Source organism: Trematomus bernacchii, unplaced genomic scaffold (assembly GCF_902827165.1).
Source record: "Trematomus bernacchii unplaced genomic scaffold, fTreBer1.1, whole genome shotgun sequence".
NCBI classification, from domain to species: Eukaryota; Metazoa; Chordata; class Actinopteri; order Perciformes; family Nototheniidae; genus Trematomus; species Trematomus bernacchii.
In genome coordinates this window covers 4885122-4909543 of record NW_022987803.1, presented here as the reverse complement: position 1 = coordinate 4909543, position 24422 = coordinate 4885122, and the positions used below count along the sequence as shown (strand labels likewise).

Below are 24422 nucleotides of genomic sequence, written 5' to 3'. Positions count from 1 at the left end.
GGTGATTTCTGGACAATCTGATTTGATCGCTAATGGTGTGTTCACACAGGATGCAAAGCAACGATTAGCAGCGCCTTACTCACATGAGTTTTATTGAGGCATAATTTGTCTTTACTTGCAACACTCAAACTAGACCCACTGGGGACTGGAGGAGGGGCTTATCCCCATGTTTATACCAACAACAACAAAATGAACATATTTTGCCAAGATTTCATTGTAGCAAACATATCACAATGATGCCGAATTATTACATACTGATAACGGTTAGTAGAATTAATGCTTTGGCAAGTTTGCTTGAAGAACATTTATGAGGATGATGATGAACACATGTTTTACCCCTGCTGATATTTCACTAAATCCAATGTTTTAATTGTTCCCTATATTGCCCCTATGCCCTGTAAGGTGTCAAATGAAATGTATTATTACGTTATAGAGATTAGATCGATCAGGCTAGGCTAATTTCTCTCTGAAGTTGAAAAACTGTGACTTGCAAGACTTGCAAGTCAGTCTAAAAGATCAGCTTTGACTTTTCTGATTTGACTACAGTCTGAGTGTAACAAGTAAAAAATTAGCTGTACAAATAAATACTTATTATTTTCTTGTTACGTTTTTTCTCATTCTTTTTGAAGTAAGGTGTAGCATGCATACATTTGTCCGTTCCCTTCATTCATGTTATCCAGATTTAAGCAGCAGATTTGTATCTTATATTGGTTTGCTCATGGTGACTGGTTGATTTATCTCACATTTTCCCACCAAAAAGACATTTATCCGACACATATCAAGGATTGTAGATGAGTTCAACTTCAGTGTTTGCCCTATGCCAATTAGTCACCACCGCTCCAACATAAAAAGCTGTTTTCCAATAAAAAAGTTCCACTTCTCAAACTTGTGCTACAGTTCATTACCCTATTATAATTGGCTGCCTGGGATTGGGAGTGAATTCTTTAGCCTGGTGATGCTTCCGCTGTTCGCTGCGTGCTCCTGTGTCTGGGTCTAATTGATTTCAGGTTGTCTGCAAAGACTTCTAATTCATTTTAATTCATAGGAATAAATCCAAAGTCCAGAGAAACCTATGCCCGTACTTATCACGGGGAGATAAAGTTTTTCCCGCCCCTTCAGGCTGCAAAAGGCAATTTGTCGAGTGGCCTGCTTAGCTCCCGATGATGGCTGGAGGCCAAAGCATTAATCAGTATGAAAGCAGGGGAGAGGAAGAGGAGAGCGGGAGAGGAGACATAGGAGGAGATGGGCCCATGGCTTAGGCTTCTTTAAGCTTTGCAATAGATGTTTCGGTTAATAACTCTACATATTTGTTCAGTTCAAAGAAACAGCTGATAATAAACAAATAACCATAACCCCAGACTGCAGTTTTTTACAACGAAAAATGAAACCATTTAATTTTCAGGATTCTTTACGCAAAGAATCGCTGAAATATTATTCATTCTCTACTGATTTCCTAAGGCTGTTTTTTTTCTGGAGAAATACAGACAAGGTCATGCCTAATTGTCTCCTGCCCATTGATTCGGCCTAAACATGAGGGTGCTGCTGGGAAATTTGATTATGCTTATATAAGCAAAATCTTTAATGGCCTCTCTCTGCTCCTCACTCTGAGACTCGGCAGCTGTATTGAGAATTAAATGGGCCGTGACATTTTTGTGTCTGTGCCTATACCCTTGAATATCTCCAGGTTGCAATAAAACATCCGCTCTATCTAACTGTAATGGATGGAGGCATTAGGAAAAGGAAGTTGTGATGAAAATGGGGCCACTTTAGGTCTGTGGTTTGTGTTACAGTCTGTGCTTGATATACTGTAACTGATAACAGCATAGCTCATGTAAACAAGAAGCCAACGCTGCAGGGACTATCTTATGATAAGCCCATATATGAATATGAGAATGCAGCAGCTAGCATAAAAGGAAATGGTTACTGTCAGTACCATAACTTTAAAAACCAAGTAGTTGAAATGTGACACATGACAAGGCATTTTAAGCTAAAGCTTCATTACATTGATGTTTGAATGAACTCTATTAATTGATTTTTGCTAGCCGTGTGAAAGCAGTGTGAAAGCACTACATGTGTTAGCATAAAGTTGCTAATAACAGAACAGGCAGAATTAAAAATATTTAGCATGACACTATATGTTGCTCTTTGATTTGATAATGTCACATCACTCTCACCTTCTGTAACAGAAGGTAGAGAATGGTCATAAAGTCTGCAAACTAACTCTGTCATTTGCACTGTAAGCTCGCTAACATTAGCTAACATTCACCACCATAAGCTCCAGTTCATATTGAGGTATTAGCAGCAGCGTAACCTGACCAAATAGGTGTTTTATTGTTCATTAATACATTGTTTCATTGTAGGGAGATGCATTTGTCATTTGGTAATTTGCAAAAGTTTACATTCTATCTGTAATATTTTTCTATGTTCTTTTGGTTTTAGTTTTGATCAGCTCCTATCCGTGGCGTTCAATGGGTTTAACCCAACTGTGATTTATGAGAACTGAATTGTGGTAAATGGAGTCAAATTTAGAGGCTAACATCTTTATAGAGCTGAAAGTGCTCTGAAGAAACAGAATCCTTGACTTTAATGACATGTATTATGTCAACAGATTTCACATAACTGTATCAGGTTAGTTGAAAGCAATAATATTAAGTTGATCCTAATATATTCAGTTTGAACTTAATATTATTGCTTTCAACTAACCTGATACAGTGATGTGAAAGTCAACGTTTCAGTTTTTTCAGTGTGGAGTTTAACTTCATATTTTACTGTATACATACAATAGTTTTCCATTGAATGAACGAAAATAAGTGTTTTCTTTTTTTAATGTCCGATCTATCCAGTAAAGCTTTCCACTGGTTTAAATCAACAAAGTGCTTTCTCTGACACTTTAACCACATTAGAAATTCTTGCAGTTGCTGAAGTGCACACATTATAATTTCCTCCGCTCCTGGTGGAAATGTCAGAGTCCTGGAGGAGGCGTGACATTTCAAAATTGAGATAGTGCTGTTGTTGTGTGAGCTGTGATCAATACACTACAGTATGTTTTTCAGGTCAGCAGACATGAATCTAACAGCTAATAGCCAGTAATGCTGGCTTTGGGAGCTAGATTTCAGACCTGACATTCATCTCTCCAACACAGGGGCACTGACATTAATTCCCTTGACTTGACACTGTAGCCATTATGTGGTTAAGTATTGTTCTGCGTGTTGCAATTTTACAGAAAGATCAATGACAAGATGCAGGCCGACCTGTAATTTGATTTATGACAGCTGCATAAAGAACCAGGAGAATCACTGATTCATGAGCAGGAAATATGTGGTGCATTATACATCAGAGGTGGACAGTAATGTGATGTGAATGAAGTACATTTACTTTTTCAGTCAGTTGTACTTTTTTACAGACTTTTTACTCTTAATGTAGTACATTTTAGAGAGAACAATTAATACATTTACACATGTGTACTGGTGTGAGAGATGGTTGCCTAGCTACTGGACTGTGCTTTTTTGTGCGATGGCCGCCCTAAAGTTATATGATCAGTCCTAGGACCAGACCCGAACCTAAGCCACACTTTATTTCAAACTTATTTTGTCCCGATCAAGAATTTGAGCTGTCCCAAAGTCTGTGCAAACAAATCTAAATGTTGTCCTTTTACTTCGTTTTGTCAACTCTGGTTGTTATTTACATAAAAAGACACCATTTAAATTAAATAAATAATGTATTTACATTTTAATGTTTGCTTTGATTAAAAAAAGGGTTATGGAATTAGTAGTTTGAATGATGTATTATACGTTAATCTAGTGTAAGGAAGTATATATACAGCTCTGTTTCAGTTGTTAGTGCTGTGAAAACATCTCCTTTGAATTTAATTAAACTGTAAATATTTAAGTTTCTTGCCAAAATGACATTTGAACACATAGCTCACTTTTGTTGAGGTGATGGCCCATGTCCTGGGGCTCAGTCCCTTTAATTAAAAAATATGACCTTATACAGTTATGTGACATTTGTTGACATCATACATTTAATTGAAGTCAACATTTCAGTTTTTTCAGTGCTGCTGCAGCGGACACATGCTCGAATCCGGCCTTAACCCATGTCCTTTTATCTTTCTCCCCTTTCAAATCTACCTCTCTGTTTGAACTGGCCCAACAATTACAACTTTATTCGATTTGAAAAAGAAAATGCATACTTGCTCTTAAGGTTTGTGACTTCTCACCTCATTTGTAAACCCCTACTCAAGTTGTTATTCTACGACTCTTTAAACTTCTACTTAAAGACTTGTTATTATAAAGTACTCAACCCGTATCTGATTCTATCGCAGAAACAAACTTTAGAATATCTGAGAATAGTAAATGTTCTGGGGATTTAAAAATAGCCTTCTTTTCAACCTGGCAACGATACAAGTGCTGTTTTTAGGTACCTCAGGCCTTAACAGTAACAATTTAGCAGTCATGGAAACTGCAGCAGTGATAACATTGTCCCCTGGCTCCAGTGTTTGAAGAGGAAACTGCTGACTCACTTCCTGTGCTCAACATTATAATGCAACTGAAATGAGTTGTCTGGATCCCTTGAATTCAAGCAGCGACTTATTTCCAAACTTCCATTCTTATCTTAACTTTTACTGAGAGTTGTCTCCACTTAACTACTCTCCACTGAATTGAGCTTTCATGAATCCATCTGTGAAACATTTCTGTCTGCTTTCAGAAATACATACAGGAAATAAACACTACCTTATTTAAGTAGGAAATCACATTCTCATGGCAGCATTATCACTTTATATTCTCTTATAGGAGGCAGCTTTTGCTAACGTCATTGATTAGGCTGGGTTAGCACTAAAGACTTCGGCTTGCCTGTCTCATATTCAAATTCTATTCTTCAGACGACATCATCGGTAGGGCTCAGAAAGGTTCAGTTGAAAGGTTGATATTTTCCCTTTCTCCTCAGTGTTAGACAGTAGTACAGTTTTCTCCAGAGGACTGTATGCCAGAACAACCTGACACAAACAGTTTCATTTCAAAGACTATCGTAGCTCTAATTTGTGTATTTTTAAATCATTGCATGCCTACATTTACTATGAAGTGGATATTTTTGATGTCACATTGTGCTTGCACGTCTATTGGCATTCTAGTATATGCTTCATTAGATTAGTCGCTAAATGACATGTTATGTAAATGTCCTGTCTTTTTGTCGATCAACACCTTTGAAACACCTCGTCAAAATGCTGCAGTTGAAAATTGACCAGCTGATTAAAACTGGCACATGTACAGAAATATTGTGTGCTGCGCTTTAAAAGAAAATATATATATATAATGAGGGCCTTAGGGTATGACTCTTTTTCCATTCATCCTGTGTAGATCAGAACAAATGCTATTTACATTTGTATATAACATGAGTAATGTATTTTGTATTTAAACATATTGCTACATATTTATATTAATAATTTTGAATTTCAATTTTCAAAATTTTCAAAATGTTATTAGCAAGAACATAAAAATATATAAAATAGATTACTATTTGCTCAAGTTGTACTGTATGCAGTAATGGCATGGAGGGCTGAAAAGCATTCTTGATACATTATTATCTGAGTGAAACAAGAAGGAAAAAAAGCTTCATAATGAAATCAACAAGAGGGTGGCCACTGCCCTGCGGCTACAGCTCTAAATATCTTGCTTTTCACAGTTTTGAGAGAGATTTAAATGGTATTAAGTAATTGGATTTCTTCTGGCTGGTTTCACATTCATTCTAGAGGCTGTGGCGGTGCAATACAAGCCTCATAATACAGTTTCATCCCCATCACATGCTGCTGGATTGACAGAAAGCCCTGCCTCTTAGGCTTAGAAATTGCACCGTTTCTGGACTGCTGAGCATAATGGAGCCGTGTGTAGCACAGCAGAGTGCTTAGTGAGGGAGACATCTGATGATGAAAAGGTGATGAAGGAGGAGCAATAGTTGCTTCACTACCGTTGAACAAGGCTGGACAATATAACATTGGTGTCACATATTATACAAAATATCTAGTTCCACTGCCAATTACTTCTTTGTGATTCTATATTGCATAAGTAAACTGCAATTTGAGATTAGACCAATTAACCATTTCAGACAGCTTCGAAAAAAAAAATGTTTTAACTATGCACATTTAAAAAAGAAAAAAGGTGAAACTCAACTTGAGTTGAATGGAGGGATTTCTTGGCCACTTGGTTGGAATACTTTCATCAAGTTCCTACAGCAAATGCTTCTAACTATTATTAACACATCTAGATTACACTAAATGGTTTTGTTTCTATCCACCTTTTTAATTGTCGAATAATAACTGTCAGCTGTTCCATTATGCACAACAGTCGGTTCCTAACATCGACTGAGGCTTGGTGCTCGACAGTAATTTGCTAGACTGTCCATAACACTGTAGGAAAAGCACAAGTCCAGATAGATGAATGAATGAATGATGTCAGAATTTCCTTTAGCTGTTTCAGTTTAAGGGTTCTTTTATTGTGCACACTGACTCAGGCCTAGCACCAAGGGGGGCCCCATGGCTCACTGAAAGCTGGAAACTGACAATGAAGAACTCACAAATTGGTGAATCGCGGTTAATAATGAAATAATAAAGAAAGCTCATTTCTGTCAGCAGTACAGACTTTCTGTCAGTCAGAGGGTTAGGTAAAAGTTGAGATAGCTATCATGTGAGGAGTATTTACTGAAACACTTATTTCTTTGCATTTATTTTTAAATAACTTATAAAGCAGTGTTTGAACCAACCTTAGTCATGGGTTTGTTTTAAATACAAACATTTCAATATTCCTTTAACACTGTCACAGGCATATTTTTATGCAATGATTAAGAAAAATCGCCAATGTGCCCTTTTATGCATTTGAGCCCTTTGCTCTGTAACATCCTCTGCACGTACCTGAGTGCCTGAGAACTTCCAAAATCTGTCGGCATCTGTATTGTTTTCCGTTGAGTGAAATTGCAGGCACACATACAGCATGTTACGTACAGATGGGGGCATGTGGCTATAATTATTCAGCAAGATCAATAAGCTGATGTGCCCCCGCCCAATATTATTTTTACATTGGGCCCGCCCTGGTTAATCAAATGCCCGCCCACAGATTTATGTCTGCCGCCGGGTCTGTGCTGACTCACTCTCACACTGTCATGGCTTTCTGGGACACTTGACAAAAGCTGTGTTTCACTTAAAGATTCCTAAAAGAATATGCTAGTGCTTACCTGTATATCAGGACCTCATCATCAGAGCAGTTGTACTGGAGCTGATACATCTTCACCTTGGGAGATGATTTGCTCACTGTCCAAGTGACCAGCGCGGAAACTGCTGTCACCTCAGAGACGGTCACAGTCCTCTCTGGTTGGCTCTTTGGTGCCCCTTTGCTGATCCTTGTGGTCCCTGTAATATCAGAGAGGCGTGACTTCGGTGCTGATGGCTGCCCGGTGCCGTTGCTGAGGTGGGGGAGCTGAACGATGGATACCTCCACAGAGGCGGTGGACTCCCCTGCCACATTAGCAGCAATGCAAGTAAATGAGCCAAAGTCCTTGGAGGTGGTGATGGTGATGCTGAGGGTTCCATTGCTGTATACCTCGGTTCGGGAGGAGTTTCCAAGCAGCCGATCCTCGGGGGAGATCCAGTGGATGGTAGGAGCAGGGTCGCCAGTTGCTTCGCACCTTAGGCTAGCAGTCTGGCCCTCCAACGCCAGCATTCTGTGGGTGTGCTGGGTAATAAGAGGTGGCTGACACAGAAACTCCTCCTCCTTCACGTTCCAAAAGTAACGACCCTTCAGGGCAGGAGGCGAGGCACACGTTTCCAAGTCATCGTCTCTCTCAAGCCTCCGCAGCCACAGCATCTCACAGTTGCAGTGCAACGGGTTCCCGCCTAGACTGAGAGACAGCTGGGGAGCGTAGGGTGTGGTCAGGATCATTGAGTCCTGGGCTCGGGCAAAAATGGGGTCTGGTGGTAGCTTCCGCAACCGATTGGAGGTCAAGTCCAATCTAGCAAGTCTTTCCAGGTCAGTGAAGGTTCCTTCTGGAATAAAGTCCAACAGGTTGTGGTCCAGACTGAGCTGGTGCAGGTTGACCATCAGTCGGACTGAGTTCCAGGGCAGGGATATCAGGTTGTTGTAGGAGAGATCCAGATCCTCCAAGGTGGGTGCCAGGTCCTCAAAGGCCTTGTCATGGATGCGTCTCAGCTGGTTGTTGTTAACGATGAAGTGCTGCAGGTTGACCAAGCCTCGCAGGTCATCAGGACCCATCTCCACCAAGCGATTGTTGTCCATATGAAGCGAGCGCAGTGTTTCTAAGTCCCCAAAAGAGAAGGGCTGAATGTAGCTGATGGTGTTTCTGGACAGGGTCAGGTCCACCAGGTCAGTCATATTGGCAAAGTCCTGTTGCGTGATGCGGAGTATGTAATTGCCTCCAAGACGGAGCTCCACCGTGCCTTGGTCAATGTCCGGAGGCACGAATAGAAGGCCTTTGGAGGGACACAATGTCCCCAGGGATTCGGACAGATTCTGGCACACACAGTACTTGGGGCATGCATTGGTGGTCATCACTGTGGCTCCCAGGACCAGCAGGCACCAGATCATGTGGTCCATGGTAGAGTCATACATAGGAGCCTGGGTGAGGAACACAAAAACAGAGACAGATGAGTTATAGGGATTATTTGCAAATGTTATCATCTTTCAAACGTTATCATACATTCAACAGTGCCCCCCTGAAAGACCATTCATGTGAAACATTCCTTGATGAAGACATTAAGTATACTGACATTGTATCAGGTATTTAGGGGCAAGAAATATCAGGTCAACACGTTTATGACATTTAAAAAAAAAAAAATGGTAACAAAGAAGCTGATGGTCAAGCATCACTGAAGCAGTTGATGCAAGGGCTCAGCTTAAAATAAAGCTATGCCCCAAGAGTACAATCTTGGTATTGCATGATGTTAGGAAGGACAAAACATACTTAAAATTAGTAATTCACTAGTTCATTAGTTTTTTTTTTACAATAACTATGTTTCCACAGGTTATATAAAGAATCTGGATATTGACATGCAGCATATATATTTTTGTCAAGGGCATACATCTTGTGTTTGCTTGTACAGTGTGTTCCATCATGGAGTTTGTTGGTTTTTGGCCCTCAGGGACACTGAAGTAACCTTTATCTGGTATGTCATGTGACCCAGATCCTTTTCTCTGGTTGGATATAGAGTATCCAACCAGAGAAATGTAGTGCTGTGATCAGAGAATACCCTGCTACAACACAAGTGGAGATCACTAGACAGCAGGCACTCAGAGACGTGGTGTAAGCTGTAACACATGGGATTGTCATAAATTAGCATATCTCAGTAGTCAAATAAAATTGGGCCAGCCTACAGCCTAATTCCAGCCTACTAAACATGATGAAGTCTCCTCCCTTGTTACACAGCTAGATGCAACCGCGCACCTGCAATTTAATTCATAATTCATTTTTGCACGTGATAATCTCTCTGACAAACAGTGTAATAACTCTGCTAAAGACAGCCAGCAGCCTAAAACAGAAATGAATTCAGTGTACCACTGTGCTCATTCATTTACATGCAGTGCCATTATTCAATATTATTATTCCAAACAAACACGTGGATAAACAGCATGAAATACAAAACAGAAAGCTTTGCTATATAAACTGAGATCATCCCTTCTTTTCTTGCTGGCTCTCACCCACACAAAGGCAAAACACACATCTTCACAATGCACATATATACACACAGATGGCTGCATACACCCACCCACACCATCACATTACCAAGTCTGTGATGAATCCTATTTTTGCATTCAGTTGGACTATCTCTATCCTATCAACGGCATCTGAACACAAGATGTTCTGCCACATAAAGCTTCCCCTGCTTGATATGATGGTATGATCGATTTTCTGATGGTTGTAAGTGTAACCAGTCTGTTAGGTGTGTGAAAACTGGACCAGTATTCCAGGTTCTGAAAGGATGGGTAATAAATGAAGTCACAGACATCTTCAACAGGTCCCTGCTGCAGTCTGTAGTCCCCACATGTCTTAAACACTCCACTATCGTTCCTGTCCCCAAAAAGACAATAATCACCAGCCCCAACGACTACCGCCCAGTAGCACTCACCCCCATCATTATGAAGTGCTTTGAGCGGTTAGTCAAATCATTCATCACCTCCTCCCTCCCTGACTCTCTGGACCCCCTGCAGTTTGCCTACAGAGCAAACAGGTCCACAGACGACGCCATAGCCCTCACCATCCACACTGCCCTCTCACACCTGGACCCGAAGAACAGGAACACATATGTGAGAATGCTGTTCATTGACTACAGTTCAGCATTCAACACCATTGTGCCCTCCAAGCTGGCCATCAAGCTCAGAGACCTCGGGCTCAACAGCGCCCTCTGTGACTGGATCCTGAACTTCTTGACGGGCAGACCCCAGGCAGTGCGGGTGGGAAACATCACATCCTCCACCCTGATCCTCAACACCGGTGCCCCTCAAGGCTGCGTGCTCAGCCCTCTCCTCTACTCCCTGTTCACCCACGACTGCGTGGCCACACACAGCTCCAACACCATCGTGAAGTTTGCTGATGACACGACCGTCATCGGCCAGATCACAGACGGCGACGAGACGGCGTACAGAGAGGAGGTCGGAAACCTTTTTTTTTTTTAAACTATTCCTTTCTTTTTGCAGTTACTTTTAATATTTACTTGCACTATATTTTTCTGTCTTTCTGTAATATTGTGTTGCACTGTTGGAGAAGCCTGTGACTTACGAATTTCAACGACATAACTACTCTGTAGCTATGGTTGTATGACTAATAAAGAACCTTGAACCTTGAAGTCGAACACCAGAGTAAGGAGTGAATACTGAGATTTTATAAAGAAAAACATATATATATATCGGCACAGGAATAAACAACAGTCTAAATATTTTCAATTGTTTTTAAAGCGCTTGACACTTGGGTGCACCCCAAAGAAAAGAAAAGAAAAGAAACCCCCAAAAGAAAATAGTTTGTTGTTCAGTTCCTTTAAGGTCCTCTCAAATTCCTACCACTGGTAGCGGAAAGATGAGGTCTTCAGGTTATTGGTAACTCGCCATCCCCCTCGTCAGGGAGAAAATCCAGAGTCCACAATCCAGAAAATCCAGAATCTTCTTATCCAAGGGTATCATAAAAACCCAGCCGAGGAAAATAAAATAATAAAAAACTCCCGCTTTCCAAGGCAGCTCCAACCTCCAACGACAGCCCCAGGGATTGGTCAACCGCCGTCCTGGCCAAACTCTTAATGTGCTCTGTTTTGTGCATATAATGATCACAACAAGTGTCTCCGTTCTTCCAGCGTGACGCTGCTCCCTCACACACACTTTTCCAACGTGCCCTCACTTACCTGAGTGAGGAGGCGGGACTTGGCGGATTTTAGTCCAACTGCAATCATGATGAGCTTTGTTCTTAAAAGTTGACCATTTAACTAAAATATACTACAAAATAACTAGATAAATAATACATAATTATTAACAAACAAAATACAAGAACCTTGTAACCTTGGTTTATCCAGTGGGTTACATAAGGATGCTAAATCGTTGAGTGTAACAGCCAGGGGGATGCAAAAGAAAATGGTAAGCCAATGGCTGACTGTCAGGGATAACACTCACAAACATAAAGGCAATTTGACGTTATGTGTGTGTTTTAAGACTAGGAACTGCAAATCATAAGCATAGTATTTTTCATTACCAACACACTGCAGAGGACGTTACTCCTCTTAGGACATTGGCTTAACATCTTGTCAAAACTACATTTTAATATTACCCTATATTCATGATCGTCTAATCGTTAACAGAACTTGTAGAGTTTGTCATTAACTACTGAGATACTTTCATTGCTTGCTGATGGTCAAATATGTAACCCTTCCTTGTGACTCTTTTGCAGCTTGTTTCGTAAAAATGTTGTTTATTGGGATTTATTTTTGGGCAGTTTATTTTTCTTCTTAAAAATGTAGATTAGGTGGCAACTGGTCCTCATGCTATTTGCACAGTTTTCTAAGTAATCCTACCTGCTACTGTTCTACAAATGAAATGCCTGTGCGGCACAACATGTCCTAAGAAAGATCTACCAGACTTTTTGTATGGAAAGACGAAGACAAATATTTTCATGAACGGGAAGAAAGGAGTGCAATGGAGGTGTTTCAGGCAGAGGGGGAGTGTGTGGCAGAGAAACTCCCTGTGGAGGTAACTTTGGATTGTTGCTTTTGCAGCCCATTTACACACTACAACTAACACACTACAGGGGAAGGGAAAACCCCCCAAAGCATATCAGGGGCCTCTTTAAAGCAATATAAAATCACCAGAGTGATATGAAGAATGACACAGAATATTGCTATACCCAATGATCCAAAGTGCCTGAAACAGTTTTTAATATATATATGTGCTGCTGATTGGTTATTTCGCCCGAAACTTCAGCCTAGAATATGTTACATTGCACATGACCTGTAGAGTCCTTTAGATTGTGCTCACAGGGCCTGGGGAACACAAATAGAAGCATTCCATCACAGAGAGCAGCACACTGAGGAGGAGACTTTGGTAAATCATCCGGTCATAGTCAAGGGCGCTGTGTGCAGGATGGATGGCGTGGAGGTCAGGGAGTTAGCAAAGCCAGATCTCCCCTGACAAGTCAAGCATGGCGCTCTGCAGGTGACTCGCTCGTATGTTGAACAGAGCGGGGACAGCAGTAATCAGTGCAGGCCTTGATGTGACCACTCATCACAGCTCCTGACAGACGGAGCTTAGGGGCCACCAGGCTCCTGCCTTCATGCCCTATCTGGCCCAGAGGTGGACGAGAAGCCACCGACTGCAGAATCATTTCACAGTGACTCTCACTTCTACATGTGCAGGCCCTACTGTCACAGTAGATAGACACTGGAAATGCCCGTCTCAGTGTTGTCATGATAATCACATTTTCAGTATTACTTCCATATACCGTTGTGAGAGATTGAAGTCAATATTACATTTCCTGAACATTCCCCACTTTCACCGACTGTGCAAGCTGATATTTCATTTCAGCAGCAGCTCCAGAGGGTATAGAGTCTGCAGATATTACCTACGTTTGAATGGTAAAGAGGAAAAGAAAAAGTGTCAGAAATTAAATATACAGAGCCGCAGTCTGTCTCCTGACAGCACACTGCTGCAGTCAGTGCACACACAATTCATCTGAAATAAGTAAAATAGGTAAAAATAGGTACATCGATTTTCCTCACAAAATGGAATCCCAGTGCACCAACACAGGCTGATTAAAATGTTACCAGCAGATACATACTGCCATTCAAAATACATACCAAAATGCTGTGCAAGGGGAGTTGCAAAGGTGCATGCGGCTTTCACACCAGCGCTTTTCCCTTTCTAGCTCCTAGCGAGAGCTTTTCTGGTTCAGCTCCCGTTTCCCTTTTCAGCTCCCGCTCTGTTCACACTGCCCAGAGCTGCCGAGAGATTTTCTCCCACAACAACGGGGGGGGGACTGCGTCGGGTCGACGATCGTGTTGCTTTTAATCATACGAAGCCAGATTAAATTAAATAACGACTTCTCCAACCTTATACTTTTCTCCAGAGTGCCGTGGTTCATTGTTTATTAATGTGTTTCAGCATTTACCGACCGCTGCAGTGCTGGCTGCTCTTCAACGGGAGTGTATTCTCCCGTTAGCTCCGGGTTAGCTCACACGGCTCTAAAGTATTCACTGTCTGACTGTCACACAAGCAGCTGATACATATCCCCAGTTCCCCTTAAGTGAATGTGTGTCAGTCTGAATTGACGCTGTTTGGCATCACAACGCTGTTATGAAAGTTTCTCTGGTATAACATGGGTGATGTTAGCATAGCAACCGAAGCTAAACGGACTACTTGCTAAGCCGTTTTCTCCAGGCACTTTTTACCGGCGTATTTTTCATTATGATTCTACTTGTGATAGTCGGACATGACAACCTGTACAGCCCATGTATTAATTCCATCCGATAGCTGCTATAATAACAAACCAAACGTCTGCCTGCTCTCCACAATGATCAATAACAGCGAACGGATGGTCAAAGTAAGGTTTCCTGCACGCCTCGACGTAAGAGACGTAAGCGACGCCGCGTCATAGCTCCAAAGCTCTTGCCTCTGGACCGACAACTTTTTGGAGCTGGAAGTGAACCGCATTCCGGAGCTATGACACGCCGCCGCTGCGGTGTGAACAGGAAAAACCGGCGCTTTTCAGGCTCTAGCTCCCAGCAGGAGCTGGAAAAGCGCCGGTGTGAAAGGGGCATGTGTCTCACTGGTTCCACTGTCTGCTGCAGCATCATCAGGACAGAAGATCCTTTTCAGATAGGAAACTTTGTAATGGTATCAAAGGCTCACAACAATACGGAGGGTCAACATTAGAATTGTAATGTATTTAAACTTCTGAAAAAAATCAGCTCACGGAAACTCTGATCAGAAACACATCACCTTTGCACCCAACAGCTAGTTTGTCCATTCCCATTCATTTTAGACTGCAAACAAGCAGCGCTTACATCTTTGTCCTCCCCATAGTCAAATATGTTTTACAATTATAAATATGTTTTATTTTGCACTTTAAGGCTACCTATATGATGTTAGATACTAAGTCAAATGCAAAAAATAAATAACACATTAAAGATCTGAAAGGACTTTATAAGAAAATTGTGTTTGCCTAACTCATAGTTTTTTCTAGACAGCAGTTGATTTAAAGTTGGAACGACAACACAAAAAAGGACATACTTTTTTTGTTGCATCAAGCCGTGAGTAGACTATTTCCATACTAATGGAATCTTCTGCTGCTTAGTGCGTAATGTGGTGTCGCTGTGTGTTTTGTAAATGTGGTCAGCAGCAAGTTGCTGTTTATTTGTGCGCATTTGCAAGTGGTTGTGTGTCTTTCCCCAAAGCTGTTGGCAAAGCTGTTTTAATGGTATTTAATTTGTGACGCCGCACATGACTGTTCTGTGGGCCCTCCCATGAAAATCAAATGCCCTCTGCAGATTTGATCCGTTGCCAGTCTGCTAACAAGTATCTCAAAGGCAGGCTTTTACTTTTTCTCTCTGGTTGAAAGTTTCAATCTATTTCATCTTTACCGCTCATTGTTGTGCCTGTATAAGTCAGTCAGTAAACCCACAATAATGTCACAGGTTATTAGAGTGTACCTGTTATCAGAGTGCACTTCTTTCATTCTGAACCTGATGAAGATGAAAGACATTCAGGCTTTCATCCCCTTCACATTGCTGTTTACCATTTTGTCTACAAGAAAGGCCAACATAAGCTGAGGTGGTACATTTAGCTTTTCTACATCATATGCAATGTACTAATGAGATATGATGACTCAGAATAATGTGCCTCTGTGTCCTTACATCGCTGGAACAAGAACCCTTCTCATTAGTAAACAGCTGGGAGGTTTCTCTGTTGGGTCGTTACTTCTCCATATCACAGTAATCATGTTGCCTTTTCTCTGAATCATCCGCAGCTTGCTAATTGGTATTAAGTCTTCCTTTAGGAGTATATCTTTAGATTACAGTAACTCCAAGGATCGATTAATAGATGATGACATATAATGTACACTAATTGATATGAACAATATGAAGTCTGCTCCTGCAGGCCACTCAGCCCGTCACTTTTCATTTGCATAAACGTGATGTATAGACTGAAGAGGCATGTTCATAAGGACGAGGGTGTGAGCGCTGCTGCCCTTCTCAGGATAGTCTAATATAGTGTAAGGCAGTTAATAGCACACCTACGTTTGTCCCCCTTCCTTTCTTTATAAGACATGTTGCCTGCATGCTCATAGGCCTGTATTTGACACTATCATGCATATAAGTGGCCAGATTCAAAACAGTTTTTGTTGATATTGAACGCTGCTTGCATTACAAGTGTTACAAGCTTTCTTATTGAGCTTACTTACTTATTTTTCTCTTAATAACTTCTATTAGTAAGTTCTGAAGCTGTGCCCACAACTGTCACAAAACATAATTTCCCCCTTTCCGATCATATAGGCAGGGTTAGCTTGATGTTCTGTGCCCGAGTTAGAGTCCAGAGCCAAGCAGGGCAAACGGTCAGGGGAGTCTGTCATACTACATGAAAATGGCCTTTATGAAAAGTTCAAAGGAATTGAAAAAAAAGGAACATTTAGTTTTTTACCACCACATCTGATAAATGTAATTTCTGTATGACTCCGCTAATTTGTTATAGTCAGTATCGGCACATTTGCAGATCTCCACTGCAGGTACAGGGAGAAACAGGAAGTGAGGCAGTGATGAGTTGAAGCCGTGTGCAGAACGCCAATAATTGTGTTCCTGTTTCTGTATTTCACCGATGCAATATTTGAAGACCTCTTCATTTCATGTCCTCCGTATTTGTAAAAGATTGCCGGTGTTGTCATGAAGCTGCAATGACAAAGAACCAGATGGGGGCGTATCTTCACCCGACGTAATTGACGCAAGCTCACGCAAAAGCACGGTATGGTTGCTGTAAGGAAAGATAACATATTTATTTGTATATATAAATAATATATAACTATATGAAATATGAAATCGTTTGACTGTTTAATCTGCACTCACCTGCTGACATAAAGGAGGTTATAAAGAGGTTATGAGACACTTTTATGTACTTTACTTTATATGTCCTCTGTATATTCTGTTGCAGTGAGGATATGCACTGGGAGGGTGACAATGTGACAATCAGACTTATCATACCCACAGACATGAGATTTGGTTGTAAGTCTGTGTTGAACGAAGCTCCAGGGCGCTGACATTTAATCGAATCTGTGAGTCATATAGCAGACTAGCGCTTATTAGCATTCTGTCACTGCCGGCTTCTGTGATCAGCTCTAAGTAGCTTTTGGGCAGGAATCTGCCTATCGTTTTCAGAAGACTGCAGAGTCTGCAAGATGTTATTACATTGAGTTGGCACTTTAGCGGATGAATGCAGAGTGCAGAGCTTAATAGAAACAGTTAAAGTGTTAGCCTGGGGAGGTGTGACCTTGGGCTGAGGTTTCAGTGGCTTCAGGAAACCAAGAATAGATCAGGAGGAAGAAAAGTATTGTGATGCATTGATAGATGCATTTGACATGTGTTGAATATATTTTTCTGAATCAGTCCTAAAAGCCGGGAATGAGTTAGCATTTTAGCACTTCAAGTTCCCATGCCAGCACTTGGCATCTAACCAAACGTCTGTTTGGTTAGATGCCAAGAGAGACTTTCACGTTTTGTTCTACAACACAACTATTGTCAGTAAATACCCCACTGATGTCTGAGGTTTCTGTGTGTCATGAAAACAGTGGTTTCTAACAAGTGTCTAAATGAGACTGCTGACCGTCACCATGGCGAAAATTAGCCGCCTTTAGCTTAGCGGTAGTGATGCGCAGCCATCTGATAGTCAGATGTCATATAGTTTATTATAGCTTAACGTTACCAATAATACTTCAAAAATAATAAAAGGGGTGTCAATATGAGGACATTATCCTGACAAACAAAACAGGTAAGTATCTTAAAAGTGTGTTTCCCACAAATCTTATTTCTGCAATATTCTAAAATCTAATTGAAAAATCCTATTGCTTTTTGGAGCCCTTGCAAAGCTAACTTCTTGCTCTCCTAATATTTCATACCTGCGTCGCTCTATTCCTTGGGATACAACACCATATTCTGATGCATGGATTGACCTCAGCATAACCATCAACTTGACCCCCATGAACATGTTCAACATACACTTAATCTCTGGTTATTTTATGAAGGGAATTTGAATGTTTTTGTAGAATATCATTGATGGATGCTGACGTATTTGCTGTCACACATAATTGTGTCAATCAAAATGTGTCACACACTCCCATGCCCACATATGCCTGCTGGCTGTTTCTGAGACATAAGCACTAAACTTTGAAATGTGTCTATTTCTGCTGCAGTGCCATTTTGAGTTCTCCCGCATGACTGCAAGTATTTTTCTAGTTACACCGACCTCATTTATCAAAAGTGACAGGGAGGCATTTTTATAAGAGCCACTCAGGGTAAAGATCAGCTTATTCAGTTAACTTACTGAAAGAAAACACCCTGAGAGTCACTCCACAGCTCTGTCGCTCTCTGGTTAATAGTTCAGACGTGTCCCAGCTGTGCTCCCCCCCTCCTACTCTCTCAGGCAGGTCTCAACCCTGCTTCCAGGAGGCTCTGCTCAAAAGATTAATAATTGGAGTTGGATGCAGAAGTGACATCATGGAATTGCTTTTCTATTGTCTGGCTAATTAACCTTCTTGCTAAGTGCTGTGAGAAGTCTCCAGCTTCCCCTCGGTGTGACAGCAGCACTATGGGACCAAATATATATATAAATATGTGAAAATAATACCATAAATATAATGTTACCTCTCATTTATCATATATGAAGAATTAATTCGCAAAGATTGATTGAAGCCAATCTTAAAATGATTAAACAAACGCCTGTTTGAGACTCCTCAGTGCACACAAAAACGTAACTTGGAGAAATAAATATATACAGATATGTTATTGAAAACCACCTCGAATATGTTGTCTTAATGTTATGAAATGTTTTCTCATAAATGATGCGGTAAGCAGGAGGACAGAATGATGTCTAAACTGAGGCCGTTTTGCTTTTCTATAGGTTGTATAGATACGAGCATGGTTTTATATACTATCACGTTTAATCATGTTTTATGCCGTTTGCTAAGACTTGATAAGTCGCTCATAAAACACAGGAGGTATGGAAACTAAGAACACCATATATTTGGTAGATTTGGCAGCTGATATAACTCAACACATTAGTTTTATTTCATTTAACTGGTGGATATAGAGTTGCTGTGGGGGGGTTGAGACGCACAGGCTGCAGTGGAGACGCTGCGCACAGCTGATCGGCAGCCAAACCACCAAATAAAGAAATAAACATGAATTGACTCCACTCCGCAGGGATCCCCCGATACTTTCTTACAGTTTCTCATCATGGGGGGGGGTCTCCTGTCTCCGGCACAAACACACTGACACACTGCCTGAGGAAGGTTATGTGTATTTTGTCATTAACTTTTTTCGGACCACTTATTTATTTATTTTGGTGATGATCCGACCTCCATGCTGCTACTCTGGTTCAAACTGCATCCACCAAACAATGTGATTTGTCTCCACCTCCCCAAAATAACCAACATCTGACACGGTGTGAGATGTCTTTTTTAGCTGTTCTGTCGTCATTTCCTGCGATCTTCTTCATGCAGTCAGTCAAAATGAATATTAATACGGGGCGTTTCTTTGAATATTTATAGGCAAATATGGGCGTTACGTGAAGCCCGCAAAAGCTGCGCCGCATTTCGAGTTGATTGTGATTTATAAAGGGAAACAGGCGTAGGACGTGCCACACGCACGCAGAAAATGTCTGTGCGTATTTATTTGCTTTGTCCTACGTAAGCAACCTTCTCACGTGAATCCTACGCAAGGCTTTATAAATGAGGCCCCTGATCTTTTGCTGATATTAATGTGGAGGAGACCCTATTTGGAGATGCAAATTCAACATACTTCATTTTTGCAATTGGGAAAACAATCCCTCAGTGGTTACTTGTAGTGTTCCGTCATTACATAATAAAGTGCTGTACACGCAACAAAAACACATTACTACAATCACAATAAAAGACAATAAATTACAACAGATATATAAAAAAGAAAAAACACAGGGAAAAGTCAGGAGTCGTGCTCCGCTCTAACTAGAAGGCCAGAGAAAAGAAGTGTGTTTTTAGTGTAGATTTAAAAACCCCTAGGGTCTGGGCCGACCTCACATGGAGGGGCAAAGTGTTCCAGAGCCTGGGGCCAGCTGCTGCGAAGGCTCGGTGCCCTCTGGTTTTAAGCCTGGTCTTGGGCACTACCAGCAGCAGCTGGTCAGCAGACCTTAAAGCTCTGGCTGGGGTGTAGCGATAGAGGAGTTCAGCTATATAGGCCGGAGCCAGCCCATTTAGTGCTTTAAAAACAAATAAAAGGATTTTAAAATCAATTCTGAACCGAACTGGAAGCCAGTGTAGTGAGGCCAGAATAGGGGTGATGTGGTCACGCTTTTTGTGGCCAGTCAGCAAACGTGCAGCAGCGTTTTGGACTAGCTGTAGGCGTTTAATTGAGGCCTGGTCCATACCCACGTACAGAGCGTTGCAATAGTCCAGTCTTGATTGATTGATTGATTGATTGAAAAGTTTATTAACAGCTTGTATATTGCTTGAGGTAACAAAGGCATTAATAACCCTTTCTAGGTCTTTAAAAGATAAAAACGACTTGGTTTTGGCCAATAGTCTTATTTAAAAAAAGCAGGATTTGACTACGGTGCTGACCTGCTTGTCGAATTTAAAAGTGCTAGTGAAGGTCACTCCAAGGTTCATGACAGAGGGGAGGATGTTTTTATTGAGAGAGCCCAGAATATCAACCGGAGAGGCTGGAGGTTGGGGTCCAAAAAAGATGACCTCAGTCTTGCTCTCGTTGAGGTTGAGGACATTTTTGCTCAGCCAGGATTTTATCTCTGTTAAGCAGTCCATCAACTGCTGTAGTGAGTGTTTGACATTTGCTTTGAGAGGCAGATATATCTGTACATCGTCGGCGTAGCAGTGGAAGGGAATATTGTGTTTAGTGAGAATTGAACCTAGGGGCAGTATGTACAGTAAAAAGAGGATGGGGCCCAGGATAGAGCCTTGGGGAACCCCACAGGTAAGAGGGGCTTTGGCAGAGGAGAAGGCACCTAGCTGTACTGAGAAGCTACGGTCTGTCAGGTAGGACCTGAACCATGCAAGGGCAGAGCCTGTGATGCCTGCGGACTGTTCAAGCCGTAACAACAGGATGCTATGGTCCACAGTGTTGAAGGCAGCTGTCAGGTCTAACAGCACCAGGACAGCTGGGCTACCTGAGTCGGCGGCTAGGAGCAGATCATTAAAAACTCTTAAAAGGGCTGTTTCAGTGCTGTGCATGGGTTTGAAGCCAGACTGAAACTTTTCATGGATTCCATGCGTGGTTAAAAAAGACTGCAGCTGGGCGTAGACTACTCGCTCCAGGGCTTTAGATAAAAAAGGTAGCTGGGAGATGGGCCTAAAATTTACGAGAATGGAGGGGTCGAGATTTTTCTTTTTAAGTAGTGGCTTAACCACGGCATGTTTGAAGGCAGCTGGAACACATCCTGAGCTAAGGGAGGTGTTTATTAGTAATAAAATACTTGCACCAACTGATTCCAAAACATCTCTGAGAAGGCGAGAGGGAATGCTGTCTGAGGTGCAGTTTGTCGGCCGCAGGTGCTTGACTACATTCGAGAGAGAAGAGAGGGATACAGGCTCAAAGTGGTCGAGGACAGCAGGGCACAGAAAAGGAGCAGGATCTGGGGTAGCACTAGTGTGGGCTAGCCTAAGAGCAGATACTTTTTCAATAAAAAATGTAAGAAACTTATCACAGAGAGTAGGTGATGGCACAATAGAAGAAACATCACAGGGATTAATGATAGAGTTGAGGACATTAAAAAGAACCTGAGGTACAAACTGATACAACAGTGCAAACCTAAAACAAAAAAACACATCTACAAAGCAGCACTCTGCTCATATCTGAAAATATGAAAGAGCCCCTCATGCTCTTATATCTCATGCCCCCCCTGCACTACAGATCATGTTGCCACTGAGCGCTGACCTTCATGGTCCAGCCTCTCCAGGGACAATGGTGAGAGAGATAACGGGCCCCTATGAAAGGAGGCTCCTTAAATGCCAGGGCAGCTGAGTGAAGGGCACCACACCACGGGCTGCTACACCTGTCTGGTTGTGTTCATGGGAGCCGATGTGTGTGGGAATTTGTGTAAACTAAGATCCCTTTGAGACGCAACAAGTATGATTTGTTATAAGTTTGGAGAAAGTATTACATTATATATTATAAGACCTCTAAGGGGTTCTGGGTCAGGACTTTTGGTTGTTCTAGTTTTTTTAGAACAACCAACAGTTTATAATGGCCTACTGGAATAACTCTCCAATGCGATTGATTTTTCAAGGATTCAAAGGATTCAAAGGTTTTATTGTCATACATGTATGCACGTAAGCTACAGTGTAGAAATGGCAATGAAATTCTTCTGACCCGAGCTCTCCCAACAATGCAAAATATATAATAGAATACAAAAAGAAAATAGTGCAAGAAGTCTATACATGTAAACAGTTTATTGTGGTGATAACTATTTACATAAATAAGTAGATTGCAAGTAGATTTGGAATGTGGAATGTGCTATACTGTAAAGTACAGTACTTAGTTTCTTCCCACCTGAGATTAGTACAGTAAGTTTTGAAGCCACACTCACACACACCTGTCTGTACACACACACCAGAAACCCGAACTTTAGATCTTACTTTGCTATTTTTCACTCTTACCTGCTTCTGATGAATTATGTTGTATTTCTTATTTTCTCCAGCTTTCTCGAGGGGCCTTGCTTGCTTTTTAAAGAACAAGTGAGTCATAACACATTGAATATTATGCATGCAGCTCAGCTCATACATCTCAACTGGCCGACTCTGAGGCCAATCACACGAGGAGCCAGAGAGCCATGTTTGTGAAATGATCTCACTAACACCAGGCTACAGTTAACCCTTCTGCCTGAGAGCACACACTCTCAGAACTCTCCTCCAATGTCCACTGAGACCACTGAGAACACACTGCCACACAATAACTGGTTTTATTCTAAGGGATTCATGGACTGGAATAGAAGTGTCTTTACTTTTTTTAAATATACATTGAGAAACCTCACTATAACGATGTTATGTTAGTTGAAAGCAATAATATTGCTTTCAAATAACTCAAACAGTTCTGTTGACAATGACATAATACATTTCATTTAAGTAAGTATTTCATTTTTTCCAGTGTTCAGACATCATTTTTCTTCCCTCAGACATCCTCTTAGTGAATAAGACCATATACATCATAATCTTTGCTAATATGTTCCTCCAGGTGCTGACAGTAATTACAAATGTAATTATGTGTGTGTTATTGTAACAAGTCTAAACATTCATTGCTTTAAAAAACCTTAATTTTTAAAGAAAGCATCAGGAGAAATATAACTCATATAACTCATCAGGACTGCATGAGGAATAAAAGCAGTATGTGATGCTAGGTATGATATATTACTTTGCACCTCACTACACATGATGGTATTTGATGAGAAGTTGGAGGTGCCAAATTGCCTAAATTCCTGGGATGCTGTGGGTGAGCGGATGTCAAATATGTATCCAAACTGAAATGAATGTGATTGATGTGGGCACAACAAACAAGCAAGGCTTTGGAGGTTTTCCAAATGCTGTGTGTAAGACCGACAGACTCTGACAACTGAAGCACATCCAGAAGATCTAAAACAATTCTAAACCAACTCTGTGGTAGTTCCTCCTATAGTATGTATGTCCGGGAAAACGTTTTTCCATAATGACACACAGACTCAGAAGCTTTGACAACACCAGCTTCGTAGGCTCGCTTGGTTTAAATAAAGGGACTAACAGAGTGCGTCCAGACTCTCTCCATTTGATGTCCCAGATGATGCTGCAGCAGTCAAAGATGAACAGAGTGGATGGAACATTCAACACAGACACATCAGGGTCCAAACATCCTGCTCAGCAGTGTGGAACAAAGCAAATAGGAGATTACATCTGGAGATGCAAACTACTGCTGTGAGACGAGAAGATAAAACGACTCCAATGAGAACATAATACCCTGTTTAGATATAAGTCAAAGAGGCCCCATGCTTTTGGGGGTTTCCCTTTCCTTTAGTGTGTTATATAGGGTTTTATGCATGTGAATGGTCTGCAAAGGCTAAAATCCCAGAGTTCCTCATGTAATAAACACAAAACTTGTTTTGTTAAAGAACTACAAAATATATGCGCCTCAATGTCATGTAAACGTTGTGTTTACTTTAAAATAGTCCTTCTGAGCGCTTCTGTGCAATCTTGCATAAGTAATTATGAGCGCTGTTGGAACGTACTGTTTGATAATGTGTGAAAGCTTCTTCTTGTCCATATTTGACATTTAACAAACTGTTAAGCCAGCTAACTAGCGCACACTTTAGCCTACAATTTCAAAAGAAGTTCATTGTAATATCATGTCTCATTATAATTATCTCTTACAATATGATCCTCACTTAAAAGCAAGTATTCATTTTTTATGAAACATATGAATAGGAACGATTTTCTTTCATGCATTTAAACTAACCTGTTTGTTTTTCCAGACGAATAGGATGCTCTCATTTTAGAGGGTCAGATTGTCAGATTTGTTTATTAGAGATTTACCAGAGTAAATCTTCCTGGACTGTTTTTGTGCTGCTGTGATGTAATCACAGAAGGGCCTGCAAATCCCTTTCATCCGGTCTTTTTGGTCTCCCAGCTTCATACGTATCATTACTACTACTCCACTATCACTTGCACTCCAC

The 24422-nt window shown here is 41.2% G+C and overlaps 1 protein-coding gene across 1 annotated transcript in view; it reads right to left on the bottom strand.

Moving 5' to 3' along the window:
* lrfn2b (leucine rich repeat and fibronectin type III domain containing 2b) overlaps positions 1–24422 on the bottom strand; it is a 188413-nt gene that overhangs the window by 2157 nt on the left and 161834 nt on the right. The window contains exon 5 of the mRNA XM_034150575.1: positions 7222–8618. Coding sequence (XP_034006466.1) covers positions 7222–8612 — 1391 coding nt within the window. The 5' untranslated portion in view covers positions 8613–8618. The remainder of the gene's footprint in view (positions 1–7221; positions 8619–24422) is intronic.